Below are 26,486 nucleotides of genomic sequence, written 5' to 3' on the forward strand. Positions count from 1 at the left end.
ACATTTTTAAATTTTAAATTTCACATAAAATGCAGAGCAGACACTCAGTAAAGGTGATTTGAGTGAATGCCTGGAGATTTCAGATTTTTATAAAGGCAGGTTATGATCTTGCTGCGTTGGTGAAGAGGATCTGTTTTCTAAGCTACTTTCCAGTGGGCTGCTGTTATGGAGGAAAATGTACTATTGATTTTTATATACCTTGCTCCCAGTACTTTTATTCCTGATGCTGAACTTGCCCGTTCATTCTCTTTTCCATTGATTCTCCTGGGTTTTCAGTGGCTAGAGCAAGGGTACTAGGCTGGGTCCATCAACGTGTTTGGGCAGCTCGGGGATGAAAATTCAGAATGGTGAGGATCAAGGATGAAGTCGGGCAGGAGTGCTCCCCATATAAAGACATTAAGTTACAGTTTTTAAAAAGCACTGCGCAAGCCAAACAAAACAAGGCCAGAAAAGAATCCAGCCTTCAGGACGCCAGTCTGGGTGCCGTATCCCGTTAGTACGCTTTTCCCTTCTTTTCCCTTCAGCTCCACCCCTTTGCCCTCTCAAGCCCTCCTGTCCCTGGAAGCCTTCCGGGCTTCTCCAGTCTGCCCGGAGCTTCCGCCCTCTTCTCCAGGGCTGTCAGCTTTAGAGTCAGTGCATGCCACGGTGTGGCCCTGTGTGCTTTGATTAGCGACTGGAGACCGTTCATCCTGACTTCCTGGGCTCTTTCCCACCCACTTCGGCATCTTCTGCTTCTGCGGTGAGCAGACTGCCATGACCATTCAGCCAGCCCGTTCTTCCTTTAGTCTAGGAGGGAACTTGAACTCGGCAAGTGAGTCTGGGTCATCCCTGATTCCTGGCACTTCAGGCACTTAGGAAACCCTATGTGCTGAATGACGTAGCTTTCAGGGCTGGTAGGCATGTCAACTAACTTACTCTTTCAGAACCCTGACAGGACTTTGGAGAACAAGCCAAAGAGGACAACAGGATGCCTGCCCTTCAAGGGATGAGGCAGATGCTTCCATGTGGGTCAGATCTGGCCCACCAGACACTTAGAGCAAGCCCTCAAAAATAGATTTGTGGGTAGGCCAACATGGGGCTTACCATCCAGTCGCCCAAAACACAGCCACAGAAGAGGCAAGAGACAACACGGGAATAAAGTCAACAAGAAGGTGTCTGGGACACAGTGAGGAAAGTCTCCGAGGGCTCCATGGCCCTTGTAGGGAGCACCCGTGCGGCCACTCACTGAGACATGAATACCTTTACTCCTAAATGAGAAGGATCGAAGCTGCCTCTCCCGAGACGATGAGAACATCCACATCACGTTCTCACAACATCTCGACCACGTGTGGCGGTCCTTATTTTAGAGGTGAGGAAGTGGAGACTGGGAGAAGGGGGGTGACTTGCCCAAGATCACACAGGAAATATGCCTTGAGGCCAGAATCAAACACGGATCTTTGATTCTGCCTCCCGTGGCTTCTTTCCTGACATTCTAGGTAGGAATTCTGAAGAGAAGTGGCAGCGGTTTTAGTGATCGAATCTACCGACGAGAAGCCTCAGGTTCATTTCTATCCTACTGCACTGGAGAGGAGGCTGAGAGTCAACAGTAAATAAGATAGAGTCTTTTTTATTATTTTTTTAATGTTTGCTTATTTTTGGGAAAGAGAGAGAATGAGAACAAACTGGAGAAGGGCAGAGAGAGAGAGAGAGAGAGGGAGAGAGAATCCCAGGCAGGCTCTGCACTGTTAGCACAGAACCCGACACAGGGATCGATCTCATGAACTGTGAGATCCTGACCTGAACCAAAATCAAGAAGCAGATGCCTGATTGACTGAGTCACCCAAGCGCCCCAAATAAGACAGATTCTTACAGTGCTAATGGAGCTCACTCCAGCTTTGATATGGGAGGGATATAATGATGTAACCCTCCCCCCCCCCAAAATGACAAGATGATCCTACTCAGTGATAGGTACTGTGAAGAAAACACAAAGTAATATAACAGAGAGTTGGGGTATAACTTAGTTTTTTGAGGGGAGTGTCAGAAGAAGTTCCTTTAAAGAGGCAGCAATTTGGGGTGGCTCAGTCGGTTGAGCGTCTGACTTCAGCTTGGGCCATAATCTTGCGGTTCACAAGTTCAAACCCCATGTCAGGCTCTATGCTGACAGCTCAGAGCCTGGAGCTGCTTCAAATTCTGTGTCTCCCCCTCTCTCTGCCTCCCATCCCACTTACACTCTTTCTCTCTCAAAAATAAATTAAAATGTTGAATAAATTAAAATAAAAGAAAAAAGAGGCAGCAATTGAGCAGAAAGCATACAGAGCAGGTGCAGAGTTTCCAAGATGGGAGCAAGACAGGCAGAAACACCAGTGAACATGAGGTTGGTGAGGGCATCAGGACAGCACAGAGAGAGAGGATGTCCAGGTTCACTTAATGAAGGTCGGTTTTATTTTAAACAATCAGGAAGCCACTAAAAGACTTTAAGCAGGCAGGGAAAGAATCAGATTTATGGGGGGATTTGGGGGAGGTCTTAAAGATCCCTCTGGCTGCTTTGTGGAAGATGAATAGTAGGGGACTAATGCTGGGGTAAAGACAGCATCCTGAGCTGCCACACAGAAGATCTCTCTCACACAATATGTAGAAATGCTAGTAGGGAAAAAAAACAAAAAATGTTTTTAAAAAAATTTTTAATGTTTATTTATTTTTGAGAGACAGAGAGAATGTGAGTGGGGGAGGAGGAGAGAGGGAGGGAGACAGAGAATCCGAAGCAGACTCCAGGCTCTGAGCTGTCAGCACAGAGCCCGACGTGGGGCTCGAACCCACAAATCATGAGATCATGACCTGAGCTGAAGTCAGACACTCAACAGACTGAGCCTCCCAGGGATCCCTTAAAAGTATTATTATCATGTAGATAAGCATGAAAGCATCTCTGGGTACCAGAATGCTATTGTAGATGAAATACAGACACACGTGCTATGGAATAAACAAACCAGATATGTGCTATGAGAGACCGAAGTTGAGACCGCTGGCTGTGTGTGCCCCAGGGATCTGGAACTGAATTCCTGGACAAAGCTGTAAGCCACAGACTCCTGGTGGGGAGCCGAAAGGTCTCTGACCTAGGCTGAAAATTCCCCTGCTACTCATGCAGTTTGGAAGTCCTACCCTGGAAAATCACATAAAACTGGACTTGGAACCAACGAGCCCTGTACGGCCAAGCAGAAATAACCATACAGCTTTCCCAAGGGACACTGCCACAGCACAAGGCACATATAAGACACCACAGAATACAATCTGTACCAAAGATGATCTCACAGACAAAAATGACAAAAGATATAGGAAAAATGAAATGCTATATGAAAAGCAGATTCAGTAGAGAATAAAGTACCTTGGAACTATAAATATGAGTTCCTCAAAATGGACTTTAAAATGTTCAACAAGGGGCACCTGGCTGGTTCGGTTGGTGGAGTATGTGACTCTTGATCTGAGAGTTGTGAGTTTAAGCCCCCACACGGAGTGTGGAGATTGCTTAAAAATAAAATCTTAAAAATAAATAAATAAAATAAAATGTTCAACAAGATAATGGAAGGAATAGAAACCATAGAACAAAAATCAGACATGTCAGAAAAAGAGCAAGTGAGTTTTAAAAAGAACCAAATAGATATTCTAGAAATCAGAGAGTAGATTAGACACAACCAAAGAGAAAATTCGTGAATAGGAAGATGAATCCGTGGAAATCACTTAGAGAGAAAACTGGACAGAAAATTATGAAAGAGACATTAAATAAAATGGAAAGCAAAATGAAAAGTTCCACAATACATGTAATAGGAGTTGAAAAGAGAGAATAAAGACATCAAAGGCAAAAATCAGAAAGGCAATGGCTGAGAATTTTTCAAAATTATACTAAAAGCCAAAACAATAAAGTAAAACACCCAGTGCCCATGGTATACTACAGTAAAAGAAAAGAAAAAAACTATTAGAGAGAAAAGTAGATTATCCATAAAGGATTGGCAATTAGATGCATTAAGTGCTGGAAGACAACAGAAGAGTGATGAAGAAAAAGAGCCAATGGTGTGGTGAGAAGAAAGCAGGATCCTAATCCTGTTCCACCTCCTCTTTACCTCCACCCTGTATCCCAGAAGTTCAGGTGACAGGAAGGTGGGTGTCCAGATTGCTGGCTTTGGGAAGGTTCTTACCGTAGTACCATGGGCACCTGGCACTGCCCCAGTCCCACTGTGTCCACAGTTACTGCTTGCAGCCAAGATGACAAGAAGGAAAATCAATTCTGCTCAATGGGCACTAAAGAGAAACCCCCAAGAATATCAGCAAATATTCATCTAATCGGGCCTTGGGAAAAAAAAAACAAACAGAAGCTTAGGCCCAAAAGACAATAGGAAAGGATAAATCTTCTGACCAAAAACGTCTCACAAAAGGGGGCAATAAAACAAAAGTAAATGGGCAGAGGAGGATCGTAAAACAGAGACTAAAGATTTAGCAGCAGAACCAGAATCTAAAAATGAGGATATGTCAGGCCTCAATGCAGTGGGAGACAAAGCAGTCTTAGACCAATCTCAGCGGTGGTTCTTACATACTCTCTCTCCTATAGTTCTAAGGAGCAGTTTTACCAACCATTTTGGAAATGGCAAGTTTTCTGTAACAAACCGAAACATATTTTTATTTTATTTATTATTATTTTGGGTGTGTGGGGGAGGGGCTAAGAGAGGGAGAGGGAGAGAGCAAATCTGAAGCCGGTTCCAAGCTCAGTGTGGAGCCTGACATGGGGTTCTTCTATCTTATGACCGTGAGATCGTGACCAAAGCCAAAATCAAGAGTCAGATGCTCAACCAACTGAAACTCCCAGGTGCCCCCGGAAACACATTTTTAAAGAAGCCTGGACTCCCACTGCATCTTTAAATAAGTACAACGACTTTTTATTTCTTCACTTTCAATCTTTTTAAATGTTTATTGTTGAGAAAGAGACACACACACAGAGCGAGAGTGGGAGAGGGGCAGAGAGAAGAGGGAGACAAGGCTCTGAGCTGTCAGCACAGAGCTCCACACAGGGCTTGAACTCAGGAGCCCGCAAGATCATGACCTGAGCCAGAGTCAGACACTTAACTGATTCAGCCCCTCAGGCACCCCTTGTTTATTTATCTTTTAATGTTTATTTATTTTTGAGGGGGGGTGTACACAAGTGCCCACATGTGGGAGGGGGAGAGAGAGAGGCAGGGGAGAGACACAGAATCCGAGCAGGCTCCAGGCTCTGAGATGTCAGCACAGAGCCCGACGCAGGACTTGAACCCATGAACCACAAGATCATGAACTGAGCGGTTAAGCAGTTGGGAGGCTTAACCCACTGAGCCACCCAGGTGCCTCAATACAATGACTTTTTAAGAGATAAAATGTACTAGTTAATTTTAGTAAAACCAGAAACCAGTGGAATGTTGGACTAAGATAGGCTTTGTTTGATATAAACTTAACATTCCATTGACTTTGAAGGGCATTATAAAAAAAATCCTCTAAAATACACATAGCCCAAATGACAGAGTCATTTTAAAGGACCCACCTTCCATATTTGTGTTTTTCTCCTACTATTGTTGTCTTCTAAGTGCCTTTGTCTCCTTATCAGAATTGCACACTATCTGGGCTAGGAAGGAAGGTCCAGGATTTCCCCAAACCCGTTAATGGGCCATGGACATAATGTGTAAGATATCACATCCTGTGTTATCAGGACATTCCCAATAAAAGGCTTGAGAGTTACAAATGTTTGAAGATTCCAACCTCTTGTGACCTCTTGTGAATAAAATGTCTCTAAAGTTTAAGCTGGAATGCTGGTTAAGTAACTCTTTCGCAAAGGACTGCAATTACATTGCGTAGACTTTTTTAATACCAGCATTAACTCATGATGTCTGAGTACCAACAAACAAATACCAATAAAAATCTTGGTTATGACGGGGGCGGGGCAGGGGGAGATGGTGATATGTACACATCTTCAGACAAAGACTAAGATATAAGGTAGTTCACTGCAGTTTCTTACAGAAAGAGCTACGAAGTTTCTCTCCCAAAGAGATCATAAATTCAGCGCCAAAGGAAGTTCTGAAGAAGCCCTAAAACAGTCTTACTTACATTCTAGAAGGAATATTTGAGAAAAATATTATTCCCAGAGTTTTATACTCTCTTGAAATTACCCGGACTGTGCAATGACCTCAAGGTGAAAGCCAGAGGAGAGAGTCATCATCAACTAACCCCCACGAAAGCCCCCGACGTCATGGTGGCCACACGAGTGAATTTCAGGCCTCTCTCTGAGGCACGAACTGCTTCCTGACTTCTGCTCACTTGTCGGTAAAGATCCCCGGGCGTCATCCCACCCCTGCCTCTGTCACCTGCTGCTCCGTCAGCCGGCCCTTGGGAGAGGATAATGCAGGGTGGTTCCTACCCCACCACCTCTGGTCCCGGAGCTGGGGGAGGGCAGCTCTCCTGGGCTTGGCAGGGAGGGCACACTCGTCTGAGGTCACTCTCCAGGGCAGGAGACATTTTAAAATAGAGATAAGAAGGAATGATCAAAAAAGGCCTAGCAACAGGAACCCAAACTCTGAGGCCCAAGCTGGCAATCCCATGAGGAAGACACTGACACTCTACCTTCGCCCCGCTCCCTGCAGACTCACAGAAACGCTGGTGTAACTTCATGCTTCTTTCCAGAAGAAAAAAAAATATTTTCTTCCCCTTCGTCTCTGTTCAGACATAACATCATCAACGCAGCTCTTTAAATATCTGTGCCAGGAAGCTATATTTAGTGACTATTTGGCCCTTAAAATGAGCCTGATTTCCTGTGGCAAAAAGTTCTCAGCAGCAAGGAGAGAGGCCTGGAGAATTCTGAACTCCTGACACACAGCTTCAAGGCTTCAGAAGTTCAGTGAAAGAAAAGGAGTTAATTGCTTTTTCTGGATAGGTGACTGGCACCCAAGACAGTGGGAGACAAAGCGTAATAAAATGTGTGCTTGGTCTGAACAACTCTAAAGCCCTTCTGCAGGACAGCCTGCCACCGGGCAGTGAAGTGAGCCAGTGACCATGCATGGGACACAGCCCTCCTTCAGAGAGGCAGGAGGGGCATCGGTTACCGTCATTCACTCGTTCACTGCTTCGTTCATTCATTCATTCATGAACTCACTCACTCCTCCACTCATTCACTTGCTCATTCACTCATTCATTCTCTCCCTTGTTCATTCTCTCTCTCATTCACTCATTCACACACTCATGAACTCACTCACTCCTTCACCCTCTCACGCCTTTACTCACTCCTTCACTCGCTCACTCACTCATTCATTCATTCACTCCCTCATTCACTCATTTATTCATTCACTGGTTCATTCACCCACTCAGTACATTTGTGCATCTTCCTACTCGAAAGCCCCGAGGCCTACAGGAGCCTAGGTCACGTGGCAAACAAGATTCACAAACCATGGACCGTAGAAGGCCATGCCTAGAAAGGGCTCTTGGGGGAGCACAAAGCGAGTGTGTGGGGAACCCGGAGCATGGGGGGCATGCCCACAGGTGCCAGCTGGGAGAGGAAACAACCCCCAGCACTGGCTACTGCCCTGGCCTCTCTCCTTGATCCCACTCACTGAGCCCAGAGGCCGGTGCGTTATCTCCTATCACAGATGAGTAACTTCCCCAAGGCCCCCACGAGAGAATAAGTAACAGAAGTAGAGCTGAAACCCAGATTGTCTGGCTGCAAAGTGCTTAACCCCTCTGTGCAGGCCCGGGGCAATGGGCGGAGGCTGGCCAGACTGCACACGCGGGTCCCACTTCGATTCTGCCCCAACACCTGGGCGGTCAGGGAAGCTCCTCGGCGGCTCGGGCAGAGGACCGCTCCCTCCTCCGGTGCAGCCTGGGATAGTCACACTTTCCCTCCCCACAAACCACCGTGGGGCCCCTCTGTGTGTGAGCGTCTCCAGTGTCCCTCGGATGACCCGAGGGAGTCAGGGAACGCACATTTACTCAGCCCCGACTGGACTCTGCCAAGCAACATGCCATTCTTTTTTTTTTTTTTAACATTTTAGTTTGAGATAATTTTGGACTTTCAGAAGAATTGCAAAAATAGTTGAGAGTTCCCGTACATCTCTGCTTCACTAACATGTTACATAAGTGCAGGAAAATCATCAAAGCTAAGAACCTCACCTTGGTGCAATACTACCAGCTATGTACTACAGAATTCATTTGGATTTCTTCCCGTTTTCCCACTATTGTCCTCCTTCTGTTCCAGGACCCAATCAGGATCCCGCCTCATACTGTCACATCTCTGGTCTGTGGTGGCTCCTTAGTCTTCCCTGGTCTTTCAAGACCTTGACATATTGTTTTTAATGTTCATTTATTTTTGAGAGAGAGACAGAGACAGAGTGTGAATGGGGGAAGGGCAGAGAGAGAGGAAGACCCAGAATCTGAAGCAGGCCAGGCTCTGAGCTGTCAGCACGGAACCCGATGTGAGGCTTGAACCCACAAACAGTGAAATCATGACCTGAGCCGAAGTTGGTGGCTTAACCAAATGAACCACCCAGGCTCCCCAAGATCTTGATGTTTTTGAAGAACCACTAGTCCGTTATTTTGTAGAACATCCCTTGCTGGCTTTGTCTGATGTGTCTCATGATAAGATTGAGGTTGCGTACTTTTGGCAAGAAAACCATTAGGTGATATGCCCAGTTCAGCGTATCTGTCAGGAGCCATTCATTTTCATACAATCGTTTCTTGGGTTTCTCTGGATACTCAGGGCAGCCCCATGAGACTGGTATTATTATCCCCATTATACAGAGGGGAATATTGAGGCAAAGAAATTTAAGGCATTTGCCCGAGGTCACTGGGGTGGTAAGCAGCAGAGACAAGATTTGCACCCACTTCTGTCTTTGGATCTTTCCAGTACCTGCCAAGCTGCCACTTTGCTTTCCAATTTGAACTCACTCCTATGACCTTGACTGATCATAAGAAATTGGACTTGAATGGTTAATCTAATTATTCCTAGTCTTACCAATGGGATTCTAAAACCATTGACTCGTAACAGCTAACATTTACTGGGAGCCTACTGTTTGCCTTGCATGATGCTTCATCTTTTATTCCCGAAGTATCTCATTCAAAATCTTGCCACAACGCAGTGGAGTTGGTACTGTAGGGGCCCGATCCCTTATCCCAATCTCCTGGGGTCAGGTGTGCCTGGGGATTTAGAACTTCGGGGTTTGGGCAACACCCTCCGATCAAACACAGTAATATCTTTGCGGCACATCGCATGACCTTCCATTCTAAGATGAGCACATAACAAAGTATATGAGCAGGCCCGGAGAAGTGCGGGTCAGGTACCACACTCTGAAATGAACTGTGGGCTTCCAGACCTTCGGGATCTCAGAACTGCAGACCAGGAATTGTGGGCCTGTCCTACTATGGAAAGTCATTTGCAAATGAGGAAGCAGAGGCTGGGAGGGGGTCTCAGAACCAGCCATCACCGGGCCTGCCCCTCACTCTGAGGCCCAAGACCGAATCGTGGCTGGGAATCTACCCCAGACATATAGGACTCTTTCCTACCACTTGGGTTTTATTTCCCACTTCCCATGACAAAAGACATTCTGAATATGCTCAACTGCACTGAGAATAAACAGAAGGAAATACATTTTCAAAACTCCCGGGCTCTGAGCTGTCCCCTGAGCATGGCACAAAGGAGATGATCACATTGCCACCATCATCGCTGTGACAGTTACTGTCCTTCTGAGGCACTAGAGGAAACTTTTTCTCTTTCCATAAAAATATCATTGATGTCATCAGATCAGTCCAGTCCAATCAGCCCCAAGCTCTGCCTCAAACAAAGCCCCCAAAGGGGTCTGTGAGGCCCAGGTCGGTCTTTCCCTATGACGTAAGGATACCCTTAAGTGCTCAGACTTTCCTTCATAAAAGGTCACAGCTAAATCATCTATGAGTCAATCCAGACTCCTTACAGCCCTACACACACGTTTTGCCAACTTTGCCTCTCGGATTAGGTGTGCCTTACTCCCCACCGTGCACAGGGAGGCACCCCTTCCCTTGCCCTATAACTACTTTCCAGTTCAGAGGTTTCGGAAGAAAGTTCCTGACAGCAACAATCATCACCTTCGTGTCACCTTCACGATGGCTGACTTCCCTCCAATCTCCTGCTCATTTGCCTTCTCTCTTGACCTAGGAGGGGGAAACTGAGGCAACACCTACCATACTGAGTGTAGATTTGCATATTTAGTGAGAGCTGTGGATGAATTAGTGGTAAGCACACAGTATCCCAAGCAAGCGAACGAAGACAACTCATTACTCCAGGAATAACAAAAATTTAGGCAGGGAAGGAAAAGATCCCATGTACACTCGGCTGCTCCTGGCATTTCCAGGGTCATGATAAAGTTGACACTGAATAGAGTTCAAACTCTAGGGGCACAGAGGAGGGAAAGGGTCCTGGGGACAGAGTGGGTGGGGAAGGGACATGCATGCAAATGGAAGCTAGATCTTTATCTCCCAGTCGGCATGGCAGGCTCACAATAATGGCTATAATGAAAGCAGTTTCAAGAATTAGAAGTGGTTTGCTTCTGGGAAGCAGGAAATGGCTGAGGAGGAGCAAAGTGCTGGGCCAGGACACTCCAGGGTTGTGGTGACAAGCCTGAGTCGCTATCTGACCCTTGTAACTGGGTCATACCTTTAATGGAAAGGAAGTCACACAACTGGTCATGGGCAGAGCCACCACCCAAACCCCAGTGTTCTGCCCTCCTGTCTTGTGTCTTCACTTCAGCCTTGGTCTTTCCGGACTAGACCGCTTCTTCTGCATGCCCTCTGGCATCACAGCTCTCATCTGAGCTAGCCCTGGGCCTTAGGACCAGAAACACAGATTCCTCCATGCACACAGTCCACCCTATGTCCAGGGCAAAGGCAGGCCAGTGTGTTCGGGTCATGGTCCAGGCAATTGCCTCCTGAGATCTCCTGGTGCCTTCCTGCGGTTCTGCGCCCACCCTTGGAAACAGCGCACCTGAAAATGTGGGATTTCCTCATCTAGATGATCCTCAGCTCAGGTGTCCTCGGGCAGCAGATCAACCAGGAAGCCAAGACCCATTCATTTACTTAACCCACAGCCATGAGCCTACCCTGTGCCCAGTAGTACACTAGCCCACAAATTTAGATGTTCTAAAGTACTAGAAAGAGAATCATAATATCAGCTGATACTTTTTTTTAAGTTTATTTATTTTGGGAGAGAGAGAGAAAGCATGAGCAGGAGAGGGGCAGAGAGAAAGAGGGAGACAGAAAGAATTCCAAGCAGGCTCTGCATGGTCAGCACAGAGCCTGATGAGGGACTCGAACTCCTGAACCGTGAGATCATGACCTGAGCTGAAGTTGAACACCTAACCAACTGAGCCACCCAGGTGCCCCACGAGCTGGTGCATCTGAGTGGTCACTACAGGGATGGCGGCGCACTGACCATCTTCCTTGCATTATGTCATTTCATCCTTTCAGCAGCCTGTGAGGTAGCTCTGTTTATTAGCATGGATGCTCTTCCCATGACTCTATACTTAACTGAGTCAGATCAACCTATGCCTGCCAGCATCTCTGTAAAGCAGCCTGCCTGGAACCCACGGCAGGTGACCCGTCTGGACCTAAAGCCCATGCCCTTAACCTTTACAGACTCTTGGGGCACAGCCTGGACCCAGACACAAGGCTGGGTCTGCCTTAAATTTGGGCAGATTTGCAGAATGGACCCTAGGTGAGTTAAATTTTCTCTTCTAATCCTCACTTTCCTCTGGGAAACTGGACTGGATCAGAGGCCACACCTCAGAAAACAAGACGAACCAGGGAGGGAAGGTCAATGCATGAAGCAGGCTCGCAGAAGACAAAATGGCATTATTTTGAACACCCTGCATGGCCTCTGAGTTAGCGTCAAAGGGTTTTTCTGGAAAATCATTTTTGTCATATGCTACAACCTCGGCCTAATGGACTAACCCTGGGAAGCCCAAGATCAGAAGTTACTCCCAGGTTTGGCGGTGCTCAGACTGTGCAGATGTACCTGGCGGTCCTACAGAAGATGGTACCTGGGCAGAAGTGACCAACTGCAAAAGCCTTCTCACTAGGTAATTTTCTTGCATGAGTGATTCTGGAAGGCCACTTCTGGGTGGGAGGGGAGGCACCAGAACCTCTCTGACCAACGCAGAAGAAGTTACCCATAGAAATTAAGTGCAGCCAGGGCTATCCAGGATGAAGTTCTCACATAGAAGGAAAGCCAAACAGAATTCAGGGTCCAAAGCTGAGGAATGGACAGCAAAACTGAAATAACAAGGACCAGGCATTGTCAAAAGACAGTCAAGTCTCAGAGGGCTGCTGCTGCAGTAAGTAACTGTGCTTTCACAGAAGCACCAAATCTCTAAATCTCTGCGGTGATCTCAGCCAGTTCCCCTCATTTCACAGACTGTGACTGAAGACCTGTAGAAGGTAGGGTCCAGGACACAGCAGGAAGGATCACAGCCTGATTTTTTTTTAAGCTGATTTATTTTGAGAGCGAGAGAGACATATAGAAAGTGAATGTGGGCAGAGACAGATGGAAAGAGAGAGAGAATCCCAAACAGGCTCCTCACCATCAGCACAGATGCCCGACACAGGGCTCGAATTCACAAACTGTAAGATCATGACCCAAGCTGAAATCAAGAGTCAGACACTTAACCAGCTGAGCCACCCAGGCACCCCTCTTATTTTTCTTTAAGATTTTATTTTATTTTATATTTTTAATGCTTATTTATTTTTGAGAGAGAGAGACAGAGCACAGGCAGGGGAGGGGCAGAGAGAGAGAGAGAGAGAGAGACACAGGATCTGAAGCAGGCTCCAGGCTCTCAGCTGTCAGCACAGAGCCCGACGCGGGGCTCAAACCCACAAAGTGTGAGATAATGACCTGAGCTGAAGTCGGACAATTAACTGAATGAGCTACCCAGGTGCCCCTTTAAGATTTTATTTTTAAGCAATCTCTACACCCAATGTGGGGCTCGAACTTACAACCTGGAGATCAAGAATTCGTGCTCTGCCAACTGAGCCAGCCAGGTACCCTGAGGGTTCCCAATTCTTAGTTCAGTGCTAAGGGCGCTCCAGGGGTTCCCAGGCACACTCCAGACCACCCTGGTGAGCCTGAAGAAGGAGCAGCACACGGCAGGTGTTCATTGAGTCCCACCTCTGACTCCAGACCACAAGTCAGCTCTCTTTTGAGCCGAGACACCATCATGATCCTAGAGGAAACAAAGGGATTTCCCACCTGCCTTTTTTAATAGACAGCACAGGGCTGGATTAAAGGGGAAAAAATGTAAAGTTAAGTAAATTATATCTGTGACCCTCACGCTTGGAATTGCACCAAAGGACTCCACGGCCCAGCGGGAAAGAATGTTTTGAACACGCTGAATTGTTTTCCCAGGACAAGATTTCCATGAATAGGCACCAAGTGTGGAATCGCAATGTTTTATCTATGGCCACACTAAGCACGCGTGAAAGAACAAGAGTCCCTCAGGATATAAAAGGGTGGCCTGCCTGTGCCTCAAGGCAAGGGCTCCGCCAAGGCTTGTTGCCCCAGAGTGTGAGTTACCTGTTATCATCCCGCAGTAGCTTCTTACTGCCTTGTAACAAATTACCACCAATTTAGAAGCTGAAAACAACGCCTGTCTATCAGCTCATTGGTTCTGCGGGTCAGAAGGCTCACTCAGCTTCACTGGGCTAAATTCGCGGTGTTGGCGCAACCGCGTTCCTTACTGGGAAAAATTCAGGCTATGCTCCCTATCTTAAGGTCCTTACATATGCAAAGACCCTTTTTGCCGTGGAATGAAACATCCTCACAGGTGGGTACGTTGGGGGGGGGTGTATATTATGTTGCCCCCTGCATCCCGTCATCCCACCTGTGGCCCGTACGCCCGGGAACGCCAGCTCGGCTCCGGCTCTCACATGCACATGCCTCTTTCTGTAAAGCGTCCCTTGGGGCACCTGGGTGGCTCAGTTGATTAAAGCGTCCCTCCCACAGATTCTCCGCTCCTAAAACACGCTCTCCTTCCCCAACTACCGCAGCCAAAACTACAGCTTCAGTCCAAAGTGACAGAGACCAAGTACGTTCACTCCAGTACGGGGCACCTGCCTTGGAATGGGATCTGGGCCCCTATTCCATTTTCTGTCACCGCAACAATCAAATACAATCAGGTCCTTAATATGCATTATTAATTCACTCAGCAAACATTTATTGGGGGCCTGTAGGGGCCTGAGCATCCTGCTTGGGGTGAGGGCTACAAAGGAGGCTAAGCTACAGGGAAACTCACAGTCAGCATGGGACAGTCATCCAGATCAACATGTCGACACAAAAATACCATCAAGTAGATCTGCCCTGAAGAGTTGAGGGGGAACTTCCCAGAGAGGGGCCGTTGGAGGTGGAACTTTAAGAATGGGGAATTTAGCAAGTGGAAAGAGTGAGAGCGGCATTCTAGGCCAAAAAGAATGACGTTTCCTCTGGAGACACACACAGGCATGAAGCAGTGGGCTGCCGGGACAGACTGGGGCTGCGGGGGGCGAGGGGTGCAAGGTTCAGCTCTGTGCCATGCCTAGATGCTTGAGTTTCAGCTTAGAGTGACAAAGAGTGATGGGGCACCTGGGTGGCTTAGTCAGTTGAGCGTCTGACTTTGGCTCAGGTCATGATTTCTTGGTTTGTGAGTTTGAGCCCTGCCCTGGGCTCACTGCTGTCAGCCTGTCAGCGCAGAGCCCACTTTGGATCCTCTCTCCCCCTCGCTCTGCCCCTCCCTGGCTTACGCTCTCCCCAAAATAAATCAGTATTAAGAAAAATTAAAACATGGAGTGATACAAGCAGGTGTGCCTTTTAAAACAGAACTCTTTAAGACAGACAGAGGGAGGGTAGGTCTCGTGAGGGGCGATGCTGGATGGCAGGAAGGCCAGTTGGGCCGTGCAAGACAGTTGAGGCTCGAGACAAAGGCATGAGCTAAGGCAGAAGCAGCGGGTGGAAAGTAGGAGCGATATGGAGAACAGTCAAGGAATCAGGGAGACAGAACTGGACTCCATGCCTAGCTGCAGGGGTGCAGAACATGGAGGGAGAGCAAAGACAGCTGCGAAGGGGTGCAGAATGCGGGGAGGTCAAAGATGGCTGTGAGAATTTCAGCCTCAAGGGCCAGGATGGTTTATAGACTTGGATTCTCTAAAATGGAGAACAAAGGACAAATGAGCGAGTTTGTGGCAGGAGACAAAGTTCCGGTTTAGGTGTGTTGGGGTACTTTTGTTTTTTATCAGCGGTAATGAGCTTAAGACTGTTCAGGGAGGTCCCTTCCTGCAATAAGAATCTCAAGAAAACACAGGACCTCAGGTCACTTCCAAGCATGAGTCAGGGAGCCGACGTTCAAGAGGAAGTCCCTGAGAACCACCCAGAGTTACATCAGAAAGCTGGTCTCTTCAGGGACCCAGGCTCTTGCTGGCTCCAGTCATGCTCCTGTGAACCTAGACTCAGAAACCAAAAATGGCTGACACTCATCAGAGCTTCATTCCGAATATTTTACCCTTCATTCTACAAACCCTTATCAAGAGTCACTTGGGGCCAGACGCCACATCAGGAGCCTGAGGCTTCAAAGATGATTAAGGTACTCAACACAGAGTCTTGGAACGCCTACAAGGTGCCAGGCTAAGGAGAGGTAGAGTCCTGGGCGGATCTGTTACTTCAAAGGAAGTTGCCCGGATCTTGCTCAGAGGCAAAGCCACTCAGCTCATGCCTGTCGATCTTTTTCCGAAGGATCATGGAAAATGGGAGGGAAGAATATAGCTTCAGTCAAGACATAACCAAGAAAAACCAGAGAAAGCATTAGTTTCCAGCCCAATATGGCAGAAGGGCCACATGACAGGCAGTAAGACATAATAACACACACACACACACACACACACACACACACACACGTGCACACACACAACAACAACAACAGCAACTGTCTAAACTAAGAGCTGTTGCTGGGGGCTGGCACCAGGGACCACACAGCAGGATAGGGACCTCACAGAACCACTCTTAGAAGATCAGCGTTCTCGTGACTTTCCCAAGCTCCCAGGTTCTCATACATCACTCAACAAGCATGTCTTGATCTACATCTTTGGAGCACGAGCCAAGCCTGGGGTCATGTGTTCTGCAAGTCCACCACCCAGATCTTTTTTTTATAAACGAATTTTGTTGTTTGTTTTTAAGTTTATTTATTTATTTTGAGAGAGAATGAGCTGGGAAGGGGCAGAGAACAGGGGAGACAGAGAAACTAAAGTGGGCTCCGCTCTGACAGCAGAAATCCCAGTGCAGGGCTTGAACTCACAAACCGTGAGATCATGACCTGAACCGAAGTCAGACGCTTAACCAAGTGAGTCACTCAGGTGCTCCCCCTGCCCCCCAGATCTTTGATTTTATTCAAATGTGCTTCTTTTGAACCTAGAACACACTTTCTTCTCTTATTCTCTCCTTTTAGAACTTTTCATCACCTGATTTGTTTTGTATTTCACAGACCTCCCGGGCCTTAGCCTGTGTGTAATTCCCTCTGCTAGACACTGGGATGACTCACTGAGAGATGAGGGACGAACTGAGGGCCCGTCTGCCGCTGAAGAAGGGCAGACACAACAAGACACAAATGAATGGAAGCCGACGGCAACACACTTGGTGTGGTCTAATGACAAGTTGCAATTTCATAACTACCTGGTACAGCGGTGCTTGGAACGTGCCACTTGGATATACGGGAGCCATCAATCAAAAGCTGCCTCGGAAGGGTTTTCTTAGGGGAGGGGCGCCTGGGTGGCTCATTCAGTTAAACAACTGACTCTTATTTTCGGCTCAGGTCATGATCTTGTGGTTTGTGGGATGGAGCCCTGTGTCAGGCTCTGCACTAACAGCACAGCCTGCTTTGGTTCTCTCTCTCCTTCTCTCTCTGCCCCTCCAATGCTCATGCTCTCTCTCTCTCAAAATAATAAATAAACATTAAAAAAAAAGAAGGGTTTTCACAGGGGAGGCTGTATTCGGGGGAGACCTCAAACAGTGGGTGGGCATGTGAGTGGTAAGTTCTTGGCCTCCTCAAGATGCTGTCTCTTACTCCCTGGGAGGAGTTGTTTTAACCTTTCGTATTTTTTAAAAATTATTTTTAATGTTTTATTTTATTTTTGAGAGAGAGAGGGACAGCATGAGCAGGGGAGGGTCAGAGAGAGACGGAAACACAGAATCCGTCTCCAGGGAATCAGGCTCCAGGCTCTGAGCTGTCAGAACGGCCCTGACACGGGACGGGGCTCGAACCCACCAACCATGAGATCATGACCTGAGCTGAAGTTGGATGCCTAACCGACTGAGCCACCCAGGTGCCCCAAACCTTTTGTATTTTGAAATATAACATAAATAGAGAAAACTACACAGGCCAATCAACAGATTGATGGCAGGACACTCTCCCTGTACGTCTTCCCAATCACTGACCTCCTGTGCACCCAAGGACAATATTTATCTGGCCTTTTACAGTGATCATCCCCTTATTTCTTTATCTCTTTACCATCGAGGCAGCAGGCTTAATACCAGTTTACCTTCGATGGTAAGGCAGCAGAGAAATGAACTTGAGTTCACCTGTTTTGTGAACTTGAGACACCTGGTAGCATACAGGTGTCCTTTTGGGTCTGCCCTTTTTTTTTTTCCCATTCACCATCCTGTGTGTAAGATTCATCCATATTGTCAAATGTAACTCCAGCTTCTTCATTCTCCGTGTTGTGCAGTAACCCAAAGAGAGACCACATCATGGTTCAGTGATGCATCTACTGTTAAGGACTTTTGGATTACTTCCAGTCTGGAAATCACAAAAGGTGATTATGAATATGCTTCCCACCATTTTTTGGTGCACGTTGTGTGCATTGCTGTTGGGCATACAGCTAAAGGGAAAAGTGCTGGCTTCTTGAGTCTGTACATCCTTAATTTTAGGATAATACCAGGCTGCTGCCCAATGCAGTTGCACCAGCGTGCAGCCCTGTCAGCAATGCATGAGTGGTTCCATTGCTCCACACCCTTGCCAATGCTTGGCACTGCTACTGTTTCTTTTTTTTTTTTCCTTCCATTTTCATTTCAGCCATGCTGAATTTTTTTTAACATTTATTTATTTTTGAGAGACAGGGAGAGACAGAGTACAAGCAGGGAAGGGACAGAGAGAGAAGGAGACACAGAATCTAAAGCAGGCTCCAGACTCTGAGCTGTCAGCACAGAACCCAACCCGGGGCTTGAACTCACGAACTGTGAGGTCATGACCTGAGCCAAAGTCAGATGCTTAACGGACTGAGCCACCCAAGTGTGCCCCTCATTGCAATTTTAATTTGCATTTCCTTGATTACTAATGAGGTTGCACATTTCGTATGTTCATTCTCTTTTGTAAAGTTCCTCCTGCCTATTTGTCATTTAGGCAGTTGGTCCTTTGGTCTCTTTTATGTTTTTTTTTTTATACTTTCTGGCCACAGGCCTTCTGATAGTTATGTGTGTTGCAAACATCTTCTGGGAGGAATTTCAAAAGTCCAAATGATTTAAATCAATTTCCAATTGATTTAATTGGAAAAGACTTAGAGAAAAAAAATCTGTCATTTTTCTAAGTTACCAGCCTCAGACTAGGCTTCAGCTTTAAAGAGAGATCTAGAAAGAATACAATTTGAGATAAGACCCACCAGGTTCAAGCCCCTGCGTGGCCACTTCCTGAGCGCTCTCGGGCAGGTCGATTCAGCTCTCTGAGCCTCAGTGACCACACTTGAGGGCGGACCGCTATTTATCGCATAGCTATTCTGTGGCAGAAGAGAGGTTATGTGCAAATGGGCTTTATAAACTGCATATCAGTTAAAATCAGAAGCAATCAGCCACACCAGCTTCCTGAACGGCCCCGACCAACTTCCCGAAAGCTGTCTCGTAGTGCCAACAGAGGAGGCAGTAGCGACCTTTGAGATCCGGGAAAATCCCCGTTCCCCCTCCCACCGTCTGAGCCAGAGGACACCTTCAATCCCCGTCCCTCTGCCCGCACTGTGTCAGACTGTCCTGCCCAAGAGCCAGGAACAGGGCTCCTCCCCGCCTGCCGGGGCAGGAAAACAGGAAGCAGCCCCCACCCTGCCAGGAGGTGGGGCTGACAAGCTCCCCTTCCTAGGTGGGCATCTCTCCAGGCCATCAACCCTCTGGATGCAGGAGAAGCACTGGCCGCAGGCCCGCCACCCCGCCGCCCCCCGGCCCGGGTCTGCTCCGCACTCTGTCCCCGGTTGGTGGAGTAAGTGGGCCAGGGGACGGGGTGTCAAACAGTCCTCCTCAGTGCCTCGCTGACACACCAGGCAAGTAGCCAGTTAAGTGCCCAAGTGGGGCAGGGACTCCGCTCTCCTAGGGCCACATGGGCACTCCTTACCCCCCTTTAAGGTTCAGCACCATCCGTTCACGCGCCCCAGTCCACATACAGGGGGGATGTGGAAGCTTTTCAGGAGAGAAGCCGAGGGCTCCGATCAAGTACGGGTCCTATTCCACAGGGGAGAAACACGCTTACAGGAATTTTATTAGCCCAAAGGGTTGAGAGTTGGAAATCCTGTCCGGCCTCCCCATTTGGAGAGGAGAAATTAAGTAGCATAGTCAGGTTTGCACACTCCCCTGGAAGCACTCTCACATTGCTCTGCACTTGTCCGCACATCGCTTGCTCCATCAGCCACGTCCCAGGGCCTGCAACACACTAGGCCAGTTGCTCTCTTGCCCGTAATACCTTTCAGCTCCAAATGGCCCCACCCGAAGCAGAAAGAAACCCTGGGAAAGTCCAAGCCCATGTTTTAGGAATGTTTATAAAGCATTCTGAACTTAATGGAAATCCAAATCATCAACCGTGACCCCTAATTCCATCTCCAGACTCTGTGGGTTCTCTCCTAAATGGGTACCCTGGGCGCACCGGCCTGGCACACAGGGCAGCCACTTAGTAAGAGTTAGTCACTGGAGAAATCAAGGAGAAAGAGAGAGTCTCCAAAATGTGCAAAGGGAAAGTACAGTGCAAGCAGAGGCCTGCCTGTGGCACCCGGGCTCCCATGAGATCCTCCGAATGTTTTACATCCACACGTTTGGCAAACAGGCCCAGCGCCTGCCTCCTGCAAGGGCTCGCTCAGCACGAGAGCCAGACCCTGCCCCCAAGAGCTTACAGTCTGGGCGAGAAGCCGAGGTGTGACCTGGATGAATGGGACAGACAGACAGTAGCTACGCGCCCCTGCTTGCTGGAATACCGGATCTGGCTGGAGGCAGACAGCAGCCGTCTAGTGAAGGGAGGCGGTGTAAGTTAAGGCGTGGAAAAGAGAAGCACCAGAGCCCCTTAGGTGCCCCGCCATGCAGGGGTGTCTCAGCAGCCAGCAAAGGTCCTTGAAAAAACGGAGTTACAGAAGCCAGTGTGGGGCTTTAGGGACAATCTGTCTGGCCCCAGGCTATCTGGGAAGCAGGGAGGATGGGATTACACCATCAAGAGCAGAAGTAATAAGGGCAGGAACAGTGCAAAGCAGAGCAGTGGACAAGAGAAATATCACAGAACACAATGTGGCCATGAGGACACAGGAAAGGAGGGTTCACAACGGATGTCAAGGAGCTGACGGGGACTAGCAAGGACCTGACACTGGCATTCAGAGGCTGGGGAGGCCCCAATTGAGTCTGGAGCATGTGTGGTTTACCCAGGGACAAATGTCCAATGAAAAGTGGTCACACAGGCTGGGAACTCAGGAGGCAGACGTGGGGAGGTGGTGTCACGGGAGGTAAGAGCAGAAACTATCTGAGGAGGTGAGCCCAGAGAAAGTGGACAGAAAGCGAAAGAGAAGTGGGGTGAGGTTAGCGCTTTGGGGACTGTTAGGAGGAGGAAGAGAACCCAGGGGGCTAGGCTGTGACTCCAGGGTGACAATCAAGCACAGTCTGTGGCCAGTTTTCCTGAGTTTGGGTCCCGGCTCTGACACTGACTTCAGAACCTTGATTTCCTCATCTGTAAAACAGGGATCAGAATGTGTAAATTCCTTCCAAGAACTGAGAGCAGGTGTGGCTCGTAAAGGCCTTTACCACACACTCAGTAAATGCAAGAAATGTCGGCCATTCTTATTATTATCATCGATGGGAGGAACAACCAACCACAGGTTCAAAGAAAGCTCTTAACATCCTTCCTACCTTTCCAATACCAACTAAGGGAGCAAGCAGGGGACAGGAAGGGGACAGCACGTTTTATGTTAGAAATCATTCCTGCCTAGCCTGGGTCAAGAAACCCTGGTCCCTCTGCTCTGACGCCACAATTTTCCAGCAGGTGAATGAAAGCCAAAGCGGATGATCATGAGCAAAATGGTAGAAACATCCCCCTGACTTCTTGGTCATCAGATTGCAGAGCCCTGGCTTCTCTGTTTACTGGCTGCATGACCTTGGACAAGTCACTCGGCCTCTCTGAGCCTGAGCTATTAAATAGGATAATGGCTATAAACCACCCAGCTGGTTTCTAGTGCCCACCAGGCCCTCAAGCAATATTTGTTTCTGTCTCTTCCTCTTGAGAACCCACGCTTCCTGGCTCTTTCCAGCTCACTGTCAGTTGGAATCCCATACTCTGTGGTGGGCTCCACCCAAGGAGATTGTGACCAAAACTTGTGTTTCCAGAGCCCCAACGCCACCTCTGATCTTAGCAATCACCAACCATAGAGCAGAGATGTTCAAATTTCAGGGTGCCCAGGGCAACGCAAGGCTCTGGCTGAAAAGCAGGCTCTCATTCATAGGTGATGCTGGGGCTGTAAGTCCTCTGTGTCGAAGAGCCCCACAGTGGCCAGTCCACCTCTCTGCTGACTCATGTGCTCCTCCAGGCTGCTCTCTTTATCTTACCCATCTCTGTGTCCCCTCCACGCTCTCTGCTCATTAAATGGATGGTGAAAACATAAACAAACCATAGAGAAAACCATTTTCCGGTTAAGTAAATACAGACAGGGAATTTTTGTCTATGAGTGCCAGCCCTCCTGGTTCATTCCAGAACTGTCCTCCTTGGCCAACGTGAGGACAGTGTGGGAGAAAGGGACCTGGGACCTGGAGTCCTGGATCTGAATCCTGCTTTTCAGTCAACAGCGGGTGGCCCCGGGCAAGTTACCAAGCTCTCACCCATGAGATGAGGGTGCTAATACCCCACCAGTGTAGCCCCCAACATTGGCTAAAACATGCTGTATAAACTTAAAGTGCTCCAGGCAAGGTACCTTTACAACAGCAACTTTTTTTGAGGGCAAGAGTCACTTTTCATTCCCCTAGAATCTGAAGGTTGCTCGTGATGGGCTGGGTGAGGGACACAGCAGGGAGCAGGTTGGAGATGGGGGCTGCGGCAGGTGGGTCTGGAGTACCCAACTCTGGCAGGGATGCTGGCCTGACCAGAAGGAAGGCAGAGAATTCACAGTCCTCTGATGGGCATGAGGCATGGCTCCTGACTGAGAGTGTAGGAGACAAAGGACCAGGAGGGCACTTGGGGGGCCGTTAGGAAAAAGCATTAAGTAATTACAGATGCCCCCTACTGTCCAGAGCTGAGTTTACCTACCCAGGTGAGGGCATCCCTGCTGGAGCTAAACATTTTCTACCCTCACCTACAGCCAGTTCAGCACTAAGGCAGGAATCGGGGGACACAGGTATCTGAGGATATAGGTGAGAGCCAGACACAATCGTGGGGCACCTGGGTGGCTCAGATGGTTAAATGTCTGACTCTTGATTTCAGCTCAGGTGATGATATCATAGTTTGTGAGTTCGAGCCCAAAGTTGGGGCTCCGTCAGCGCACAGCCTGCTTGGGATTCTTTCTCTCTCCTTTTCCCTGTACCCCTCCCCAGCTTGTGTGCTCTCTCTCGAAATAAATAAATAAACTTAAAAAAAAAAAAGACACAGTTTTGCCCTCATAAAGCTCTGAGTTTACCGAGGGGAACATAGAGAAAGAGTGACAAGACAGGGTAACAGATGCTATGGGCTGAGAGGTGGGAGTGGCCAATTCTGCTCCTCAGCCAGTTAGCCTCATCTGCACTCATCTCCAGATGTTTCCTTTGCCATTCCCCATTTCTAGAATGCCCACCTCCCCTCCTCTCCACCCAGCAAGTGCTATCTCATGCTGAATGAAGGTTAGGTCCTGGTGAGGACTCCCAGCCCCTCTCCACACCCACGCCAGCCTGCACTTTCCGCACAGGCTCTTGGTAATTATCACATTACCTAGGAACACGTCTGCCCCCCTACTGAAGAGTTCATCACAGCCTGCACCATTACTTGCATGTGTGCTCCATTTAGGTCTCCCAGGTTACAGCAAGAATCACTGGAAGTGTGTCCCAAAGTTTACAAAAATGCCTTGACGCCTATTATTTAATTTAATCCCCACAATAAACCTGAAAGGGAAGTATCATCTTTATTTTATAATAAGGAAACCTTAGAAAGGTGTACCTGAGGTCATATAGCCTATCCAAGTGGCTGGCTATAAAGCTCAAACCTCTTACAGCTCCAATGCCACTGTTCTATCCAGAGGCACTGGGTGCCACTGTTGCTCTGAGGCACAGTGGTTAAAGGCTGGGACCACTTCCAGCTGTGTGACCTTGGTCAGGTGACTTAACCTCTCTGTGCTTCAGTATCTTCATGGAAAATGGGGCTGATACCCACCTCATGGATCCTTGTTGAGATTAAAGAAGGCAATACAACAAAGTGCTTAGAACAGTGCCAAACACGATAATTAGCTACAATTATCACTACACCTTGGCTGATTCTCAGGGTCTCTCAACTCATTAAATTTTTTTCTAGCTCATTTTTCTATCTCATAATACATTGGATACAGTTGAAGTCATTAAACAAAATGAGCTTTTGCAGATTGACTAATGCCAAGTTTTTAGGACTGTTCTCTTTTCTGCGCTCTCCTACCCCCCCTTACAGTTTCAATAATAGAGAAACTCTCTTTCCCTCCTCTAGCCTACCTCCTCACTCCCTGCCCCCCCCCCCCACAAAACAAGGCACTCAGTCATATGCGGCCAATCGCAAGGGTTCCACATGTAAAATACCCACATATTTTGACCCAGAGTCTCCTTTGTTGGGCCATCCCTGGATAGCAAGGGTACATGCCAGTCCTGGATGGAAGGAAGCTTCCACAAACCTAATTTCCATCACTATAATGGGTCAAAGTTTTACGTGTCTTCCTCTAGTGCTCCAGTTTTTACTGATCTAAGACTCCAGACGGAATGGGTTATCATAAAATAGCACCTATTTCTTTTCCTTTTCCATTAAAAAAAAGAAGAAAAAGACAATTCACACTGCTTCCTGGAGCAAGAGCCTCAGGACCAGGCAGCTGGCTGAGGCATTAAGACCCACGGTGGACAAGGAGACAGAAAGATTCTTTCCAAGGGGCCAGTCCACAGAGTCAGAGAGGAAGCCTCAAACCCAGCTGGTCCCTGGGTGGCAACTGCCATCTCTCCCATCATGCCTGGGGTAGGATGACCCAGGGAAGAGACACTCCCTACTCTACATCACCCAGACACACCTGCAATGGGCCAGAGGCAACTGGAAAGAGACGAAGATGAAGTTCCCAGGGGTGAAAAAGCTTTCTTCATTGCAAGATTCCATACACAGAATGCGAAGTCAGGTCCTCGCAATCTTTTCTATCTAAAACCCAAAACCCTTCCTTCACATTGTACTGTTCATGGAGGCAGGGGTGGGGGCGAACAGAGCCCTGCAGGGGATCCAGCCTCTGGCAGTGGAGGCCCAGCTGGATCTTCAAAGGTTCCACCCTGAGCGCAAGAGTGAAGCACAAATCTGCCCATACAACTTTGGCACCGGGATGAAAAGAAGTGCTGTGCCCTTTGAAATGGATTTTGCATACAAACGAGTTGATGAACACCAGAAACATGTCCGCTTTATTCAGTCAAATCAATACACCAGGCATTCAAACTCCGGGGTAAAAATGGATTGTGGCTTTTTGTTGATGGCACTGGGGAATTTTGGCCCCCGGCCCTGCTCAGACTGGACAAATAGGGCAGTCTGCCTGTTAGCTGTCAGGCACATCTTGGGGCATGAAACCAAAATCCCAAGTCAGGGCTCTGGGCATCACTGGGCAGCTCATCCCGACCAGCAGCGGACTGTCCGGCCAAAGGCCGGCCCCTGGCCTCTGGCCGGCCCTCTCCTCCAGCCCCCATTTTCCAAGCTCGGCCACACGTCGCATTTCCTACATTCCTTCTCGCCGCTCAGACCCCTGCAGCCCGGCCCTCGGAGGCCGACAGCTGGGGGTGGCGTGAGCCAAGCAAGAGGCACTAGGAAGGGGGGGCGCTAGGGGTGGGGGGAATGTCAGTGCAACTCCGAAGCGATCGAGAGGGGAGGAAAGGGCTCCCCGCTTCACATCTCAGTCCAGCGCTCGCCTCTCCGCCGCCACACTTGAGTGACCCCCCCAGTGTGCTTCCCCTGCCTAGGGGGCATCCCTTCCATTCGGCCCCCCTTCAGTTCCTTCAGTTCTCACCGTCCCTGTGACCCCTGAGCTGCCCCGCCGCGCGGATCATGTCAGCTCCTCTGAGCTGCCCTGCCCTTCTCCTCAGGCCAGCTGGGATGCCCCCGGGTCCCCGACCTCCCCAGGGTCGCCTCGACCTGAGCACCCAGATGTTCCCTCTCGCGGTCCCCTTTGCCCAGTACTCCCTCGGCCTGAAGACCTCTGCTCCCTTCAAAGCCCCTCCCGGGCACTGCGGCTCTCGGGATGCCCCAGTCACGCATGCCCCGGGGTCCTCCGGTCCTCACCTGAGTCCGCTCGAAGCTCTCCCGTTCGGCCGCCTCGATTCCCGCGCCCACCCCACGCCGGCTCAGCACCTTGGGCAGCGGGTTGGGCACCTGCTTCATGGAGCTGGCCATCCGGTCCATGTCGCCGCGCGGAGCCGAGTCAGGGGCCCTCGGCCGCCCCGGGATCCCCACGGCGCCGCCCGCCCCGCCCTACCCTCTGGGATCCGGCGCTAACGGGACGGCTCCCGCCTCCCATTGGCTGGGAGCGCTGCTACTCTCCCGAGGCCCCGCCCCACTCAGAGGCTTCCCCGCCCGCCCCCGCCCCCTCTGGAGCCCCACCGCGCGCCCCGCCCCGCTGGGACTCTCGGGACCGCGAGGCGCGCCGTGACCGGCCCGGACGTCTGTCTATCACCGGGTCCAACCGCCCCCGGAGGGGGCGGGGAGAGGGGCGGGGCCCGGGCTGGGGCTGCCCTGACCTGCCCTCGCCCGCTCCTCCCCCGACGCCCGGCGCGCCGCTTTCCCCGCCTGTTCCCCGCGAGCCGGGCACTTCTCCGCGGCGGGCGCTGCCAGGTTCCAGGCGTGGTGGGCGGGGGTCACGCGGGCTGGAGCGCTGGGCCTCCCGCAGGGAATCCGGGCCGCCTAGGAACAGCCTTGTTTACGGCGCTCGGGCCGGACGGGAGAGCGCGGGATAGACCGGGTCTGCGGCGGCAGCCGGGGGAAGCGCTGTCCCAGGCCAGGTCCCGGCTGGTAGGGCCAGCGTTG

At 49.4% G+C, this 26,486-nt stretch overlaps 1 protein-coding gene across 1 annotated transcript in view; it reads right to left on the reverse strand.

The window, feature by feature from the left end:
* Window positions 1-25,907, reverse strand: part of HIP1 (huntingtin interacting protein 1) — a 181,850-nt gene extending 155,943 nt beyond the window's left edge. The window contains exon 1 of the mRNA XM_029945726.1: window positions 25,746-25,907. Within this exon, the coding sequence (XP_029801586.1) occupies window positions 25,746-25,865 (120 nt within the window). The 5' untranslated portion in view covers window positions 25,866-25,907. The remainder of the gene's footprint in view (window positions 1-25,745) is intronic.
* Window positions 25,908-26,486: the final 579 nt, after the last annotated feature.

The sequence above is a fragment of the Suricata suricatta genome, chromosome 8 (genome assembly GCF_006229205.1).
Source record: "Suricata suricatta isolate VVHF042 chromosome 8, meerkat_22Aug2017_6uvM2_HiC, whole genome shotgun sequence".
In the NCBI taxonomy this organism is placed as follows: Eukaryota; Metazoa; Chordata; class Mammalia; order Carnivora; family Herpestidae; genus Suricata; species Suricata suricatta.